At 35.5% G+C, this 19,939-nt stretch overlaps 1 protein-coding gene and 1 non-coding gene across 2 annotated transcripts; one reads left to right on the top strand and one right to left on the bottom strand.

The window, feature by feature from the left end:
- Positions 1–5,205: 5,205 nt before the first annotated feature.
- On the bottom strand, positions 5,206–5,307 carry LOC149193162 (U6 spliceosomal RNA). Its single transcript, XR_016255365.1, has one exon. It is a non-coding gene; the product is annotated as a U6 spliceosomal RNA (small nuclear RNA).
- Positions 5,308–5,551: 244 nt separating this feature from the next.
- LOC149193161 (uncharacterized) lies at positions 5,552–13,675 on the top strand. Its single transcript, XM_089404802.1, is given in 10 exon segments — positions 5,552–6,988; positions 7,097–7,204; positions 7,329–7,636; positions 9,101–9,258; positions 9,346–10,340; positions 10,416–10,679; positions 10,797–10,953; positions 10,956–11,866; positions 11,965–12,597; positions 13,057–13,675. Coding segments are annotated over 10 exon segments (4,677 nt in total). The 5' UTR covers positions 5,552–6,388; the 3' UTR covers positions 13,600–13,675.
- The last annotated feature ends 6,264 nt before the right edge of the window (positions 13,676–19,939 follow it).

Here is a 19,939-nt window from a genome sequence, read left to right as displayed (position 1 = left end):
TAATATTTTCCTGATTGGAAAAGTTATGAACTGGAAAATATCCTTCCAACAGATTCAACCATTTATCTAGGACAACTACATCTATGTGGCTCTCAAATATGGGAGTTTCAAATTTAACTTGTACCTTAAAAGGAGTGGCTCCTCCAGAGTGGCTATTGGATGAAGATATGTTGCATGTAGGTAGCTGTCAAAGGATCTGGGCAAATTTATCCATCACCGTGTTCCTCTATTGCTCAAGGGCTTCTTCGAGCAATATTTTGATAGGATCTCCTGCCCCTCATCTTTCTTTTCTTCTGCCATAGGAGTTCGTCAAGGTTTGTGATGTTAGTCTTGCAAAGGTTCAACTAGATCGAGCCCTAACTCCTTATACCCTGACCTCGTTGAGGACATGCAAAGAAAAATAGAGAAATAGCAGACCGTTCTAATACTACTAATCTAAAATTAAAATGGAATGCAACAAATTACATATATAACCATAAATACAAAGATGTAGTAGAAATAACACTTCTTATAATTAATCTCATAATACTAAAATATGCTTACAAACATAATGGAAATAAACTAGTTCGGGCGATGGTAGGTTATCTGTGAGAAGGGGTGGTGGCTACATGCCTTTGAACTGTGTTGCAATGAGGCCCAAGGGCCTATTTATTATTTAACAATAAGGGAAAACCATAAACAACCAAAACCCTAACCCCAGGAGATGGAACACCAAGAGTTTGTGGGCCTTGTTGGGGTTACTTAGGCAGCCAACTTCCTTGGGTCATAACTTGGTCATATTATCTTTGTTGGGTGCATATGATACCTTGTTGGAAAGGTATCTCTGAATACTATCGCTATTTGGCTTACTGCGGACCTCAAAAAACGTTGTTTAGGGGGTCAAAACTGCTTCAAAAGTTTAGGACCCGAAAAACTGCTAAAAATAGTAAATGCTAAAATAAACAAGGAAACAAATGAAATTGATTGGAGGTCTCGGTGGAATAGGTGGGTGGCCACCAATATCCACTGGATCATGTAACCAAATATACGTTTCCTAGTTAAACAACTTGACTACTTTGTTATAGGACTCGTCCAAGATGAATATGAGATGGCACGACCTACCTTTCAGCAACAAAATGCGACCTAGAGTAATGAGGAATTACGCAATCAACATAGAAGGGGATTTGACACATGTTTCCTTATATAAACTCATGATAGTAGTGGTAAAACATTCAGTTTTTAATAGGGAAGCACAACCCAGCTCACAGTAAAAAAACCAAAGGATGAAGGGCGCTGACAACAACATCACACTTAAGGACTAAAAAGTTATAGAGGGCATCAAGGAGATAGTGATGGGATACAATGACGAAAATATCTACCAAATGCTTCATGAATGCAACATGATGGGACCGCACAGAAGCTTCTCACGCAAGGACCTTTTCATGAGGTTAAGAGGAAACAGGACAAGAAAAAAGAGAACACAAGCATTCAGAATGCAAGGTAATAAATCAAGAATATGCTGAGGTAGTTTTCTCACAAGAACATCATAGTGGTGAATTTGAAAAGCTTTGGAATAGTTTCAGGCAAATGGGATTTTGCATGGTAGAGGTTGGACTTTTATTGGTTCGTCTATGTGATCGGATATTGATGGCATAGATATGGAGAATACAATATTTACACTATTTGTGTTTTTAGCAGCCAGATCAAAACTTCGACTTTGACTTCTCAGAAGGAATAAAACAGGGGTTTGATAAAAAAGTTTAAATTTGGAGACACAAAATCTTAAATCAACAATACTAATAATTTTTCTTTTACTTAATAAAATTGAGAATTTTTCATACCATTCAACCACTAAGAAATTTGATGGAGCTTTCCAAGAGCCTGCAAAGTTGGAATCTCCTCTTCACATCAGCTGCATTACTGCTACTCTGATACCACAATAATAGAAGAAGTGTTCTCAGACACACAAATTTTATTAATAAGGAAAATAAAAATACATAGAATTTGCAAAAGTTTACACATAATTACTCAACACTCTTGAAAGCAAATAAATTAGCTTTAAATAAGCTAATGTCCTAACTTAATTTTGTTATGGATCACTTATTTCATTTACAAGTGTCCATTTACAATTATTGCTCTCATAACCAACACTACTAACTATTTTCCTAAATTGGTTCTTAAGAAACAACACATTTCTAGATGTCATCTCTTTTACAACAATTAGCTATTCTAAAATGTCTCCAAAATCTAATTAAATATTCTAAATAATTAAACTAAAGTTTATGTATTTTGGATCATCTTACAAATTTGTTATGTACAATTTAATTGTGGACGGATCTAAGTAAAAGGGTAGATATGCATATGAATGAATTGGACCAACATTGATTCGGTTAGATATGTGTGTGAAAATGTTGGATCAACAAAGAATTGGTCAAATCTTGTGTGGATCTACCACTATGAGAGAGAGTCAATCATGGGGTATCCATACAACTGTGCAGAAGAGAAGGATTTGAGTGGCACAGAGGCAGATCTGGTGCAGGGGTGATCTAGATCAACGAGCGAGTGTCGATATGATTTTTGACGGAGGAGACAAGCCCAAGTCAATGGAAAAGCTAATGCATATGAGCCGAAAATTTTAGATCGACATAGAGAAACCCTATGTGGGGGCCATGGTAAAGTTTTTGTTGGCTTTGTAAGTTGTTGTGGAGAGATCAACAATGGAGAGCTTCATGATGGCCTATCATGTCACACTCTTCAACAACGCATAAGACTACGAAAAAGGGTTATGTCGGCATGCATTGTCTATTAAATTACAATCAATTTTAGGCTCTGGTCGGTGAAAAGTCAAGGACATGCCCAAAACATGCGAACATCATCGATGCAACGGAGATGGAAATCATGCCTCTCAACAATGACATGACTAATGAAATTTTTGACACAGATATAAGAGAAAAGAGGGCGAAGACTTTGCTAAGATATTGCAAATGGACATCAATTCACTTGGATCCTACCATGGAGAAATTTTCCAAGCTAAGGAATGACCATATCTGAAACGACGAAGAGACACAGTCTACAATGTCACCAGACTCCATGAAAAGCTTGAAGAAATCATGTGGCCTGATTATCTTGACTGGATGGAGAATCTTTGCATTAATTGTAAGAGGGAACAAGAAATCATTGTTAATGTTTACCAAGCACACAAGATGGCCTTGACTCATCATGCAAGGTGAACGAGTACTACATTCTCAAGAACAAGTGGTTGTGTGGTTGTTGTGAAAATGTAGTGACAATAAGTGGATCAGGAGGATATGTGTGTGTATGAATAAATCAATGAACCACGTACCTGAAGAGAACTCCTAAAGAACTGGCGATTGCAATGGTTGGTGACATATGTAATATGACAAATGGATTCTTTTTATATGGACATCAATGTCATATGTACAATGCATAGAGAAAGGCAAGGCAAGAAGCAATGAACCAAGAAATATATTACTTATAATGGAGATGATATAATTAAGCATGTGGAATTCTCGAGTTCTCAGATCTTTAGGGGGGATTAAATCCATACAAATTCCCTAGTCAAACTTAAGGGGGGATTGTTAGGATTAACCTTGACTCAGGAATGACTGTCTATAACTAATAGTTTCGGGCATATACTTTTGTGGCCCGTGGTATTATGTCAAGTGTATTTGGTTGGAAAGAAGCCTATGAATAGACCTATTTGTCTCCATTGTAAGTGTTCCAAGAACCAACATGCTAAGGGTCGAGCAGGGCCTCCCCGACTAGTGTGAGGGGCCAAGGGTTAACCAGGGTCTCCCTAGTAAGTGTATGGGACTAAGGGTTGACAAGGCTCCCCTGCAGGTTTGGTCAGGGTTTTGGATAAATCTAATAGACTTCTATTAGGCTAGGTTTTCCCCAAGGTTGGGGTTTTCCCAAGGTAATTCGTGGTGTTCTTATGTGTGTGATTTCTTCTATTTATGATCATGGTTAATGTTTGATTTACCTTGTCTTTTAATACATAGCAATTCTCAATCTTGTGACATATCTGGCCTCCTATGACATCTTGAGTGGGCCTAGTGGTTAAGAGCATGTTTTTCCTCCTAAGAGGTCACAAGTTCAAAACCAAAGCGGGGTAGAGTATGTATGCCTTCGTAGACTTAGCAGTCAAATCGTTGCACGGAGGTGGGTCCCTTGTTCCACAAACAAGGGGGTCTCATACACCAATTTGGTGTCTGGCTTGGTTATGACCTTAAAAATGGATATTGATATTATTTTTTTTATTATTAAAAATGTATATATGTTTAATTCATATATTAATTCTTTTTACAATTAATAATAATAAAGTTATACTTTAGTTATGTTTTATGATTTTTTAAAATCATGGTCATGTGAAATGTATTTGTACATTTTGATAATATCATTAATTGATGCTTATGAAAATTACCAATCATTTAATTTATATAATTATACTAATATATAAAAATAAATTTTAGTTTAAAGCAACTCAATTAAAAATGACAATATTATAACTATAAAATTTAAAGTTACCCAATTACTCATTCATCAAATTACTTTATATATATTAAAAATTAATCCTACTAAATTATATAGTTAATTTTTTTTACAATAACCATTAAAAAAAATCAATTACTATAATTTTATACACTAATCATATAAACATTCAAATATTAAAAACAAAAATCAATCAAAAACACAGATGATATTTCTTTCCATCAAAAAGACACTACCACAAAAAAAACTTCACCACGCAACCAGGCAACCAAGTTTTTGAGAAATTTTCGACACTTCCTTTCATCTCATGAATTCCCAAGCAACCAAATTTTAGAGAAATTCTCCGCACTTTCTTTCTATCTCATCAATTCCCACTGATTTCCCTTTTCACTATCTTTCACTGTATCTCTCTTGATTTCTTCGCATGGGACGGCGGTTTCTGACGATGGAAGACTACCGACTTTCTTGGCGACAATCATTTTCCAAATCTCCTTTTATTGAATTCATGTCCCACACCGAACAATTTCTCCACACTTTCTTCATATCTCTTCTCCGATATCTTTTTCTCAGTAATCTTTCAATTTTTTCAGATTGGCCTTTCGTAAATTGTACGCAGCCTAGTGTATATTGAAAGAATTTCTTCACGTCTTCCTTAGTTTTATCCCTCTACCTAAAAATTTGGACCATTTCTTCCTTAGTTTTATCCCTCAACCTAAAAATTTGGACCATTTCTCCCTTTGTCGTCTCATCCTTTCCCAGGGACCACGCTAATCTTCTCTGTATCTTTTCAATTTTATCCAATGTCTCCGAAAAAACTATCCCTCGACCTATTAAGACATTGTCCGAATCCTCCAGCGCACCGTCACAGTGTGCCACCCGTGAATGATGGCCATAACTCTCGGGACCCAATCTGACGGAAGCACACAGACAGTAACGTTTATTTTGTCTTGTGCAATCAGTCCTCTGATAAAGTTCTACGAATTAATTGATCCATCGAAACCAGGTTTTTAAGAAATTCCCCTTTTTTTCCTAAAAAGATCTCGTATATGGAAGAATTTCCCCTGGCTCTCTTCCTTTGTGTGCCGCACTTCATAGGGCAATTTATGATTGTTTTTCAATTTTCCAGCTGATTTCCCTTTTCACACTCACTTTCAGACAAGTATTTTACAAATGAAAGAATCTCTCACCCTCTGTCTATATATAAGAATTTCCTCGAACTTTCTTCAGGCATTTTGTCATGATTGAAGACTACCAAATTTCCTTTCGACGACCACCGACCAGAACATATCATTTTCTTTCTGTTTCTCCTTTTAGTGATTTTCTTCATATCTCTGACCCGATTCAGAAATCTTTCCAATATTTCATATTCACTTAATAGTGAACTCTACACACGCTCGGTGGATATCGAAGAATTTCTTCAGGCCTTGTTTATTTCAATGCCCTCTTGCGTATAAGACAGTGTTAATATGCTGCAGCAAGTCATCACAGTGGGCCTCTACACGGCATTTTGCTATGGTGGAAGACTACGGAATTTCTTATCGACAACGACCGAACAACAGATATTTTTTGCTTTCCTTTTCACTGAATTTCTCCACACTTTCTTCATATCTCTAACCCGATTTATTCGCTCGTAGTCTTTCAATTATCTCACCTACATGGGAATTGTACACAGACTTGGTGTATATCGAAGAATTTCTTGAGGCCTTGTTTTCTTTGCCCTCTGCCTATTAAGACAATGTTTCAGGTTGGCACAGATCACATCAATACATATGTTCAGAAGGAGAAGGTAGCTAAATGATAATATTTATGATATATTGCAGTGAGTGAATTCGTAGAACTGATAGTTTCAAATTTCAGTTTTTCGACTCTCGTCCTTCTTTGTTTTGCTTTTACTACAATGAGGAAAAAGGATTGCTCCTGCTCCTGTTTTTCTTGCTTTCTGGGGAGAAACACCCCTTCTACCTCCTCCCCCGCAACTGCTTTTTCCAAAGATGTCGATACAAACGCTGCTTTTCCAACAGTTGCTACACGGCATGACCCCAGAATCCCTGCATCAACGTCAAAGTCAAATGCCCAACTGAAGAGTGTTGAGCCGTCTTCCTCTTCTTCTGCACATCAAGACGCCTCCTCTTGTGCTGTTGTTGTAAAGCAGGATGAGGTGGTGCATCCTCCTCCATCAGGTGATGCCTTCTCCTCTCCATCTCATCTTCCATATGTTGCCTCGTCCTCTTCCACCGTTCCAGAAACAGCTATCTCCTCCTATTCTTCCTGCGTTCCAACAGTGGTCATGGCTACAGAGGATATTTATCACTCCCAACAAACGGTTGCCTCCTCCTCTACTCAACCTGGAGAAGCCCAGTCCTCTTCTCTTCAAGGGATGTCCTCCTCTTCTATTTGCATCAGAAATAAAGACGTTTCGGCGCTAGGAGGAGACAATGTGGAGGTTGATCTCGACGGTCTTATTAAGCACATATCCCAACGCTTGGAACTCATCCAGGTAAACTTCATCGCTATCATTGAAATCGATAATGTAATTTTATATGGACACCTGCACATTGAAAAATTAACCGACAGAATGAATGAAATTTCGCTTCCCTTTGTTCAGGGAAGCAAAAATTCGTCAAAAAGGAAGGGTGCTCAACAATATTGGCCCACTGCTTCCAAAACATTATTCAAATTAAAAGAGTTCGTATCAGAGGGAATCAATGTCGTTGTGAGTATTAAACTTCGGACCTGCATGATTTGACAATGCTTAATTAATTCATAGAACTTTTATGGTCAAATTCGAGGATCGTGTCCATCATCTAAATTTTTCTTGTTTATTTTATCATATTCAGCAAGATGTTATTCCTGGTGACGCAATCAAGACAGTTGTTAGCGGTGTCCTTCAGGGTATGGGAACGGCACACTTGGTTACTGCAGGTCTCGTTGTAGTAGCAAATATCGTGGAGAGGTTTGAAGAAGTTGATGCCAACAAAGCTGAGTGCCTGCGTCTTCTGAAGGAAATGATTTTTCTGGCCAAACTTGTCAAGCATTTCAAAGAAAGCCCTCAAGGAATGTACGAAGTAATTAAAGAAGCAACCGAATTGGTAGTCGAAGGCTACATCATGTGCTGTTGTCAGATTGACTCGTCAAAATTTTCCAAGTGAGTCCTGAACAGTCTAATCTTATTTGTTAGTTTGACTGTTTATATATTGATACGCACATATAGAGCTCTCGATGAAAACCCCACAACTATGTCATTAAACAATCAAATGTTTCAGAGACCTGCTAATAACCCAAAACCGAAGCATTCAATCAAATGGATGCAAATCTACTCTCCCAATTTGTCCCTGATTTGGTCTAAATATGGTAAATCTACTCTCCAAGATGTCCCTGATTTGGTCCAAATATGCTTCGTTCTGAAAAAGGAAATCTCATTCAACCTGCTACACACAAATAACAGTATCAGCTCCCCGTAATAAACTGTCAAGTGGAAATAGAGTAGGTATTGGAGCTCTTCAAAGAAGTTTTCCTACCAAATCCATACACCACGCATCATAAATTAAAGAGGCAAGGAGAAATGACAGCCTTCTAACAAGTTTGCCTCAGTAAGAATCCAAACAAAGTATCATTCAACCCACGACATGAGAATCCTTTATTCAATCAAATGGATGCAAATGTTCCCTGGTAAATTTACTCTCCAACTTGTCCCTGATTTGGTCAAAATATACTTTCTTCTGAAAAAGCAGATCTCATTCAATCTGTTTCTCACATACACAAATAACAGTATCCGCTGCCTCTAATAAACTGTCAAGAGGAAATAGAGTAGGTACTGCAGCTCTTCAAAGAAGTTTTCCTACCAAATTCATACACAAATAAAGTATCCGCTGCCTGTAATAAACTGTCAAGAGGAAATAGAGTAGTTACAGCAGCTCTCCAATGAAGTTTTCCTACCAAATTCATAAACCACACATCATAAAGAGGCAAGGGGCAATCACAGAACCCTAACAAGTTTCTCTAAATCTTTATTCAATTCAGATCAAGAATTAGATACATAGGAAAAGCAAACAGATATATCCTCTGTCCCCCCCACCCCTTTTTCTCCTACTTGAAACCATTTATTAACTCTCTCTCTCTCATCTTACCGACTGCTCACTTGTTATAATATTTAAATTGTATTTTATCCCATTGAAATAGAGAGGATTAACGTATTTACACCTTCAACCAAATGAAGTATTCACATGTTTCAAGCATATACACGATTCTTTGTACCATATCCAAGGAAATCTTATTCTGATGTTTACCTTCAATTAAAATGAAATAATCATTAGAAGTAGAAACTTTCAACCATAAAGGAATGTGACTAAAATAACAGTCCAGCTGAGGCACATGACAACTCCAACCTTTTCCTATTATTAGAATTTAGATCTGGCCATATAAAAGGTCCACGTGTGCTTCCACTTCACTGCACCATAATCAATGGAGCAATTCTCTGTTTGCCTTTTTTGAATGTTCAACTTTGTTCTCTGAGAATGCCCCTGCCTCGGCCCTCGTCCTTGTCAAACGCATGCCCATGTCCAATAGAGAGAAATCAGTGTTCTAATGAAATTTCATTGAATCATTACAGGTTCTTCAAAGCCTTGGTAAACAAGGAAGATCTGGATAATTTCAGACAAGAGATAGATCGCATGTACAGGCAGATTTATACACAAATGGGTATTTGTATTTTAGATGCTAATGACCGGAAGAAAGCGCCTCTGTCCAGAAGATATCCGGAACATGCAGGTGAATACATTGTCAAATTAATTTATTCAATTTGAAGTCTTTATTACTACAGACATGGATCTAATGTTAAATGTTTTGTTGAAACAGTTGGGGTTAAGGAGCCAGCAAAAGAAATTATTGATCTTTTGGAATTGGGCAGTGAAAAGAATGCTATTGCGGTTATGTTGCATGGATTCGGAGGAATAGGTAAAACCACCCTTGCAGATGCCGTCTTTTCACTCCTTGACATTCAAGGATGTAAATATTCCACAGTTCAACTCTTCGAAAATATCGATTCAACTCCGAAGATAGTGGAGTTGCAGAGATTGATCTTAAAAGATTTGATGGAACATGGAGAGACGGTTCCAGATATTAGAAAGCATGAGGATGGACAGCGAGAACTGGGCGGAATGCTAGAGAAGGTCCCCGCCTTTATTTACATTGATAACGTTTTGGGGCAAGATGAGCTTGGGCGGCTTTTGCCCAAGGATATGAATAAAGCGAAGAAAGTGAGACTGCTTCTCACTGCACGTAACATAGAAGTCCGTAGAGCGTTACAAATGAAAACTATAGTTTATGCTATGAAAGGGCTTCCTGATGCAGAAGCTATGCATCTTTTGGGAAGAGAAATTTATGATGAGACAAACTACAAGGAGAAGCAAATAAATTCTACCCAATTGAACAAGATCGTACAGTCATATGGTGGAATTCCAAAACTTTTGGAACTGGTAGGAGGATTCATACGTGAAGAAAATGATAAACAAAAAGCCTATAGAATATTGTTGAAGGAGAAAGAAAAATGGGACAGTGAAATCGGGAAAATAGAGTCCTACCTCTTCGCATACAATTATCTCCCTGAGGTATTGAAAGATCCATTTCTGGATATATGTTCCTTTTTCAAAGGATGGGCTTGGGACACAGTGGCAGATATTGTGGGACCGATTGAACTGGATATGCTGGAAAGTAGAGCACTTGTAACCAGAGGCACAAATGGGATTGTAGTTGTACACGATGTCATTTTGTCAATCGGCCTTCAGAAGACAAAGGGAATAAGATTCACATTCACCAATGGAAATCAAATTAAGGAGCTTCTAAATGAGAAGGTACGAGATCATGGAATTGATTTTGTTTAGTTTGCCTGTATGTATTACTCAATTATATTTAATAATGTCATGCAGGAAATTCCAGATATCAAAGGTATATGGCTGAGTGAAAATAATAAGGATCTACTCGATATATCAGCGTCAAAATTGGACTTCATGTATAGTTCCCTGAGAGTTCTTGCACTGGGAAACTTTATAAAAGTGCAGGACAAATGTAATAAAACGTTTGGGAACTTGATCTTTCTACAAGCTGCAATTCCCAATCTTCCCTTTGATGTATCCAAGTCAAAGGGATTGAAATATTTGAAGTACGAACCAAAGGATTTGAATTTCCGTAAGGTAAGTCTCTTTCAAATCTTTAGTCCAATGCCTGCCCACTCATTTTTCTTTTAAAAATGAACCCTTTTATTAGTTTTGATGATTCGAATAACTATGGTTGTCACAAATAACTTGCAGATACCGTCGAGTCTTAGATACATGGAGTTTGATGGAAGGTTACATCCCCATGCCTTTGAAATTTCTTCCGGCGATCTTCAGCAACTCGGGAGTTTGCGGATACTAAATTTGACCCACTTTGTAGCGTTGAAAAAATTGCCTGAAGACCTGGGAGATCTAGTAATGGTTTAGAAGAACTAACACTTTCATATTGCACATCTGTAGAAGAACTACCAAAGTCAATTTTAAAGCTTCAATCTTTAAGATTAATCAGAATGGAATACTGTTCGAGTTTAAGGCAATTGCCTGAAGATTTTGGTTGGTTAACTTCTTTGCAAGAACTCAATTTTCAAGGTTGCAAGAATCTAATATTGCTTCCTAATAATTTTGAGAAACTCACAGCGTTGAAGTTACTGGATCTGTCTTTTTGCGAAAGACTGCTAGATCTCCCTCATGGGTTAGGAAACTTAACATCACTTGCTGAATTAGGTTTGAAGAAGTGTAGTGAGTTAAGAAGTATTCCAGAAAGCATTGGACAGATGAACTCTTTGGCCTTGTCAATGGATATGTCAGGCTGTTCAAGTTTAAAAGAACTACCTAATGGCATCTGCAACCTTTCCTTTATCACAGATCTTTCATTGGTTAAGTGCAGCAATTTACAGAGGCTTCCAGATAGAATTGGGGAATTAGTAAATTTAAGAAAGTTTTATCTGGAAGAATGTACGAGTTTAAAGAAACTTCCAGAAGGTTTTGGTCAACTCAAGTGTTTGAAAAAACTGGATTTAGCTGACTGCTACAACCTCGAGGAATTATGTTATGACTTCCATCGCCTTTCCTGCTTGGAATCTCTACACCTGGATGGGTGCCACAGTTTGAAAAGGCTTCCTGAATATTTCTATTGCCTTCCCTCATTGCGACGGTTTTATCTAAGTGGTTGTCCAATGTTGAAAGGGAAAGAGATGGACCTTGTATTGAAGATAAAAACATTACAATATGTGACAATCGTCGATAGCCAAATGTTGCTGAAGAGATGGGAAGAAATTCAAAAAGAAGGCAATCCATTATGGTCTTTGGTAGTGCGCACAGGACAGGTAACATAACATCCATCCATCCCTATTATGTGAACTTTTATAATAAATATGAATTATATATAATTTTTTCTTCGCACTGACTTTAGATTTCTCTTCAGGCTTTGTCGAAGGATGAAAGGGATAATATAGAAAAGAACTTGTCATCAGAACTTGATTCGCTTCTCACCAATGGACAAGGAGAGCCATTCCATCTATCTGACCATCTTCGTGCAGACTCCCTCTTGCTCCTCATGTTTGATTTCCATAGAGACTACTGTTATGATTTCCCGTGGCCTTTATTTGAAGACACGATAGATGAAATCCAAACGAACTTTGAAATAATTTACATGGGCAGCAATTTTAATAAATTGCCTGTGAATGTGAAGGGCAAAATTGTGGGGCATAGGAATCGGGACACTCATGTTTATGATGTGCATCGAAAGGTGATCTCAACATTCGACACTGCAGATCAATCACGGGAAGAAGATGGAAAGTATTCTTATATTCAGATGAGAACGAAGATGGTGAGAGACGAGGAAGGTGCTACTAAATATCTTCCTTGTTGGAAACTTTTGACAGGCCGTGAAGTCGAGGAATTTTTATTGTGCAACTGTAGAAGTTACCACAGGTTGACACAACTAGTACAAACAGCCAGAGAGAGTAATATTGAGTTGTTAAAGGAACTGTTTGCAACTGGAAGGGAACCGACCACTGATATTTTTCAGAGAAATAAAAATTATGCATCAGAGAAGGTATTAAGTTCTGTGTTTTGTAAAAATTATGCATTACCGAAGGTATTAATTTTGTGTTTTGTAAAAATTATGCATCACAGAAGGTATTAGGTTTTGTTTTTTTGTTATAACTTTTTTTGAACAATTTTATCTCATAACAAATTTCAGTCCCTGAAGGTTACTTCAAGTAGTTTAGAGTCGGATGTGAAATTTTTTGATATTATTGTTAGTTGTTGTTAATGACAAGTTTTTTTTATTCCCTTGAAGCTACACCTAGTAATGAAGACCAAAGGAGTTTACCATCCAGCAAATATAAAGAAATACTCCATATTTCCCAACTTTCATTCCAAATAAATAAATATTTCAGTAGTATGTACTGACTGTTCTCTATTTTATAAATAAATATTTCAGTCCCATGTACTGACTGTTCTCTATTTTATTAACTAACTGTTCTTTACTTTGTTTATATTATAATTGCAGGTTTCAAATGAAAACTCCAGACCTTTTGCATGCGGGGTAGAAGAAATGGAAGGAAAAAGGATCTTCTTGGACATCAGGCCTCTTGACATATGTTGTAATATTCGTCTCGGCTCTTTGATTCAACTGTATAATATGATGAAAGAGTCTCTTAACTCAGAAGTTATATCAATTCCACTTGTGCAGCCAAATACAAATATAAGATTGGAGGTATTTGAACAGTTTTCAGGAGAGGTTCCATGGTTGGTCCTAAAAGAGCCATGGATATTGACCAGAGTAGTGAAGTACTTTCTCATTAAAGGGTGTCTACCAGACCAAGGATCAGAGTTAGGGGCAAAGGAGCGTGCCATAATCACGATAATAGAGCCAAATGGGAAATTATTTACAGCTGATAAACCTGTACTGCCTTTGCTAGATAGGTGGGGACCAAAGGCTTATCCTTTTACCCTGGAGAAAATTAAAGAATTAGAGGAGGAAGAATCGTCTCAAATGAAGACTATGTCTCATGTGTCTTTTCCAGAATCAAGGAAGCATCAAGCTTGGTAATTCGTCATTTTCATTGGCTATAATGTTTTTTAAAAATTATAAACTAAAGGTTTACTTGTTTTGAAATATGTTAGGGCAGTAGTTCGTCATTATTTTATTTGTTTTGCTATAATGTTATATTTGTTTTATTATAATGTTTTTGAAAGATGATAAATTAAATGTTAATAATTATTTTTTATTTGTTTGGTTATATAGATTATGGTTTAAAAAATATTTGTTAATTTTGTGAAAATGGCTTAAAAAAATAATATCTTTATTTGGTGAAAATGACTTTAAAAAAGATATTTTTGAAAAAAATGACCTTAAAAAAGATATTTTTGAAAAAGTTTAATTTTTTTTAACAAATATATTAATAAAGTTTATTGATAGCATTTATATCATGCAAAAATTTCAAATCTCAGAGATACCACATATGTTGTTTATTGTTTATTAGAAACTCTTTAACATGTTCAAAGTTGAGATGGGGATGTTTTTTGTTAAATTTATTAAAGTGTTAGGCTATAAGATTTTGGACACACTTCTATTTTTTAAAAGAAAAAGTGTATGAAAGAAATAATAATGACAAACTGAAAATATTCTTACACTTTTCTTACACTTTATTGATTATAACTTTTTATGGATGGTACTAATAAATAAAGATGAGGGAATAGTTACTCAAATGGGGAAATCTATTAGAAAAGCAAAAGTAAATTTTGATGAAATGTTCTAAAAAGAACAAGCAACCAGCATTGTTCACTGAGAACAATGATGATGTATACAATACCATGTATTATAGAGGAATTACATTTTATTTATTATTTCATTATGTTTTTCCTTTTTTATTTGATTATAAAGAAAATTAATAAAAAAATTGTTACTCAAAAGAAAATAATTTCATTTATTTTATAAAAAAATTATTTTATTTATCATTTTGTTTTCCATTTATTTTATTATATTTATAATAATTTTTGTAATTAATTGAAATAACAATTTAATTTTATTATTTATTATTATTTTTTATTGTGAAAAAATTTATATTATTATTATGTATTACTTTTTCATAACAAAAAAAGGGGGCTTATCTCGGGTGGTTGGTAGTGTTGTCACCTACTGCAAATTATGTTTTCAGCTATTAAAAGAATGCAAAAGTTCATAGAAATTTGTCGTCATCTTCCAAGCCTCAAAAAGACTCAAAGTCTAAATTGGACCCTCTCCATTGGAAAGTTCTCTCAACAGTCTTTCCAATGATATGTGGAAGTCCAAAAATGGACTTCTAGATCAAAAGTTATGGTCTTCTGAAGTTCAAGGATTAAAGCTTAAGGAAATAAGGAAAATCGAAGGCCCGATATTGAATATCGCATATCGGAGGTAATGCAATTGTGGCACATCGACACCTCACATGTCCGAGGTGCGGTATTGGAGATCGCAATTAGAGGTCCCAACAACATGGCATATCGGCACATCAAACGTCAGAGCTCCAATATATCAAAGGTCCAACAACAAAGAATATTAGTGATCGCAATCGGAGATCCCAGTAGTTAGGCATATCGGCAATCGACGATCGCACATTAGAACTGCAAGCACATCAGCATAATGCATGTCAAAAGTTTGATATATCAATGACCACAAATGGAGCAGGCAGTATCGGAGATCGGCGATCGGCACATTGCAACAACAAGAAGATTGGCACATCGACGATCGGAGGATCGCAACTCTTGAATGCATGAACCTTGAATTGTGTCGATAGTGTAAAATTGCCAGGGGACCCAAAAATAAATTTACAAAGGATTTCCCCACAAAACCAAGGGCGGACGAACCCTTTTCTCTCTCCTCCAATAGGATGCGTGGCAACATCTGGTTGGTCCCGATAAGCTACACATGGTAGCACAGAATTGGCTCCAATAAGGACACGTGGCAAATGAAGTCAGCATGATGTGGCGGTACGGAAGGACATGTCGCAGTCTGTTTTGGCATTTTGAGGGGGCCTATGGGGACATATCCGGGTGACATGTGTCACCACTCAGGAAGTGCCACATGGTTGTGATGACATCACATCGACAATCACATATCGGAGGTTGATGGATATTGGAACTTTACAGCAGTGGACACTTGAAAAACACCGATAAAGGGGCTTCGATACAAGGTTGGCGCATAGTCGCAAGAAGAGTCAAAGAACCAAAGGCATGGGTTGGGGCTAAGTGCAGAGGGCTACCAGTGATCGAAGAAATAAGCATGTCACAACTCCCAAAGAAAAACCTCAATTGGAAATCGCCAAATTGAGGGGCTCTAATACTTAGGCAGCACATGGTCACTAGAGGAAATTAAAGGAAATGGTTGCTAAGATATTTACAAAGGAAAAAGGCCCCCAAGAAGGAGAAAAAGAGCACTAGTGCCCTAAGGCTAAGCACGTGGTCATAGCCCCCGGTCATACGAAGACAAATGCAGAAAGGGGCTAAAATAAAGGGGGCCAAGCAGCTTCGATTCCCGAGCAACGCAGAGGCCATCACCATTGATCACTCCCAGCTCCAGAAAATGGGAAATTGATTTAGTTCAGGTGAAAAGCGACAGGGCGATCGACCGAGTAACAGAAAGAGGCACATTGTGGCAAACACGTGGCTTGATCAGCGACCATCACATGAAGTGGCATGGAGATATTTTGGTTATAGGCATCATTCAGGTCTTCCCATGTTTTGTATTTTGTTGTTTTGTTATTTTGTTATGAATGTATTTTAAATAAGGAATCATTATGTTGCAATGATTTAAGCGAAAAACCCTTTGCATGCCGAGACAACTAGTTAATGAGACAGCTGGAGCTCAGGCTAAGATATTTTTTGTAACTATTTTCAAAACTTCCCCTCTCCTTATAAAAAGAGGGAAGAAGCAATTAAGAAAGGTTCCTGAATTCTACAAGCAAGAGGCTCGAATTTCGTGGTTCCACATTGGTTCTACTTGCATGTTCATGAGAGATTTGAGTGATAAGTGCTGAATGTATATGGGCTGGTGATTTGGAACGATCTTCAAGGATTAATGAAACTATTATGTTGATTCCTATCAGAGCAATAAGACAAGCAACCCGATCCCATTATCTACAATTTGATAGTTTGATTTTAAAATTTTTGTTATAATGAATCGAGTATGCCCCCACAATGTGTCAATTTCATGGTTGTTCTTTAATTTTTTATTATAATGGGTCGAGTTCACTTACACTATGTGTCAATTTGATGGTTGATTTTTAAATTTTTATTGCAATGTATCAAGTTGTCTTAGGCTAAGATTTTAAAATCGCTATATATTTAGCACTTAAAAAATAAATTACCCTTGATATAATAACTCTTTCATTCAGGTGTTCATTTTTAAAGTTTTTTTAGTCATAAATTTTTTCCATAATGTCATGCTTTAAATATTTTGAAAACTTAATAGTTTTTTTGTAATCATAATCTTTAGTTTTAATTGCATGGTTGAAAAATTGTCAAGATTTTAATGTTTTTGAGTCTTAATATTTTATCTTTGATGCTATGGTTGAAAACAATTACAATTTTAGGGTTTTTTAGAGTCAAGATATTTTATCTTTAACAACATGGATGGAAATTGTTGGAATTATCAGGATTTGAGACATGATATTTTATCTTTAACATAGTGTCCGAGAATTGTAGGAATTTTACAGTTTTTCAAGGTCCTGATATTTTATCTTTGATTCCATTGCTGAAAAGTGTCAAAATGGTAACCCGATTTTTTTTTGTTCCAGCATCAACACTTTTTTTAGGGTGTTTTTTTAATCCATTTTGTAAAAACAAATTGGTTTTTACTTCCATTTAAAAAAACTATTGAAAAATTACCCTAAAAAATAATACATCGTTATGGCATACACAATTTTCATTTTTGGGTTGTTTTTTCATGATTTTTTGGGGTTTTTGGGCTAGAGTACCCGTTTTGAGGTAATAGTTCCCATTTGATTGGTAACTATGTTGTCAAGGGATTGTTCTTGGGTTGCTGGTAACTTGGCCTAGCCCAAGAGCTATCCCATACCTCCTTAGAGTGAGTTGTCTTAAACTTTGAACCTCTTTCCCATATCAATCATTATAATTATTGTCCACTCTTTGAGATTCTTTATATGATATTCCTATTACTTTTTAAAAAATCGCACTTTACACATAAGTACAGTGTTTTCACCCCACTTTTCAATGCCATATTTCTTCTTGAGACAATATAAGTCTAAATGCAAACATACCTCACAATTTGTAGTCCTTATAAACAATAACAAATTTCACTTGATCTACAGACAACAATAACTAATAAATAGAATACATTTCCTTAGTACTTATATGTTTCTACTTCCATCTAGCCAAAAAACTAAAGGGGAAAGGAATGTTCCTCCCAAACTATGAGAATCAGTAACACCGCTAGCACTCCCCTTGATCCAGCTTCATATCAATAAAAGAATTAGTTTGGTAACCTTAATAGGTTCACTCAACACCACCCGATCCCAACCAGATTCAGTCTAGGGTTTTCAAATAGAGTTCCACTTGCCGACCAACTCAATAACTCTATGCCTCGCAATGTCCTACCTCCCTCTACAACCCCTTGTCATAGGTTCAATCATATTACAATCTTTCTCCTCGAAGGTTGCCTCGGGTCTCTTTCCCTCTTCACTTCATTTTCCCATCTGATATGTTTTGTCTCAAGAGAAGGAGGTTGAGAAGACAATTGTCCCTACCCATAAGTGTCTTCAACTTTTATGAATATGAAACTTACCATTACATTACTTTTCCTATAATTTTATGGTTGACCTTTTAAATTCTTTTGTGATTAAATTTAAATATTAATATTCATAATTTATTCAATTAGATCTTTTAACATAATCAATAGTCTCTTAGGTAAATAGTAAGACAAAGTAATTCAATGTTACCATATTTACAGAGGGGTATTACATTTTTGCACTCAAAAAGAGGTTTTCACTTCGAGAGATTTGATCTAGGTTAGTTTAAATTGGGTTTAAGATGGATGTAGGTTAGTTTAAATTATCTAAAATATTGTAACTTTGTTTTGCATTTAAATTATTCTTCATTTTTTCTCTCTTTTCTTATAAAGGATTATAATTTACAAATTTGAATAGTGTGAGGTCAATTAACCCATATTATGAACTCATATTTCTAATAATGATCTTAAATTTTTATATATCTTAAATACTTATAATTTTTTACTTTTATAAAATTTACCTCATAGAAACACATTTTAAGTATAATATATATTTATGTAATTTATTGTAACATTATTTTCCATTTAAAATATTATTATCATTAAACATTTATGTTTACATTAGACAAAAATGTTTTCTTTATATATTTGAAATACTTATTAAATTTTATTTGATAAAGTTTACTTCACACAAAAACATTTTAACTAAGATATCAATTTAGATAATTTACATATCTGAAATGCTTATTGATTTTCACTTGGTTAAAATTTACTTCCCACAAAAACATTGTATATATATATATATATAGAGAGAGAGAGAGAGAGAGAGATTACTTCACATAAAAGCATTTCAACTATCATATCAATTTATGCGATTTATATTTTAGAAATACTTATTGTTTTTTACTTTAGGAAAATTTAAATCACACAAAAACATTGTTAACTATCATATCAATTTATTAAATTTAAATTTTCACTTGGTTAAAATTTACTTCCCACAAAAACATTGTATATATATATATATATATAGAGAGAGAGAGAGAGAGAGAGAGAGAGAGAGAGAGAGAGAGAGAGAGATTACTTCACATAAAAGCATTTTAACTATCATATCAATTTATGCGATTTATATTTTAAAAATACTTATTGTTTTTTACTTTAGGAAAATTTAACTCACACAAAAACATTGTTAACTATCATATCAATTTATTAAATTTATATCTCTGAAATATTAATGTAACACGCCTCAAGAAATTTTTTTTTTTTAATTTGTTACCTTAATAATTTTACATATATGTAACTTCTTGGTTATTATCAAACTTATTTATTAAACTTATAATGTGAGATTTAATTATAGTTCTTGGGCACATTATGAATGTTTTCATTTTTTAGGGTCCTAGGGTTAACATGCAATGCACATGTTGCATATCAATTCATGTTATATATGTCATTACAGTGCTAAAGTGGTTATGCACATGTTGTATATATAAAAGTTTGCAATCAGGCGGATCCTCTGATCCCTCTCGATGCTTATCAATATTCTGCCATGTGGAAATGGATACTCGGGATTGGTAAGATACCCGATCTAGGGCTCTCATTTGTTACGTTAAGGATCAATGGCTCAGATTGAGGGAAGTGGTTAGAGGTAACTACCCTCCCCTCTGAGCAC

The sequence above is a fragment of the Pinus tabuliformis genome, chromosome 2_2 (assembly GCF_031772625.1).
Source record: "Pinus tabuliformis cultivar Carrire ecotype Pingquan chromosome 2_2, CPIR1, whole genome shotgun sequence".
Taxonomy (NCBI): domain Eukaryota; kingdom Viridiplantae; phylum Streptophyta; class Pinopsida; order Pinales; family Pinaceae; genus Pinus; species Pinus tabuliformis.
The sequence above is the reverse complement of the archived record's forward strand: the minus strand, read 5'-3'. Positions and strand labels throughout refer to the sequence as shown.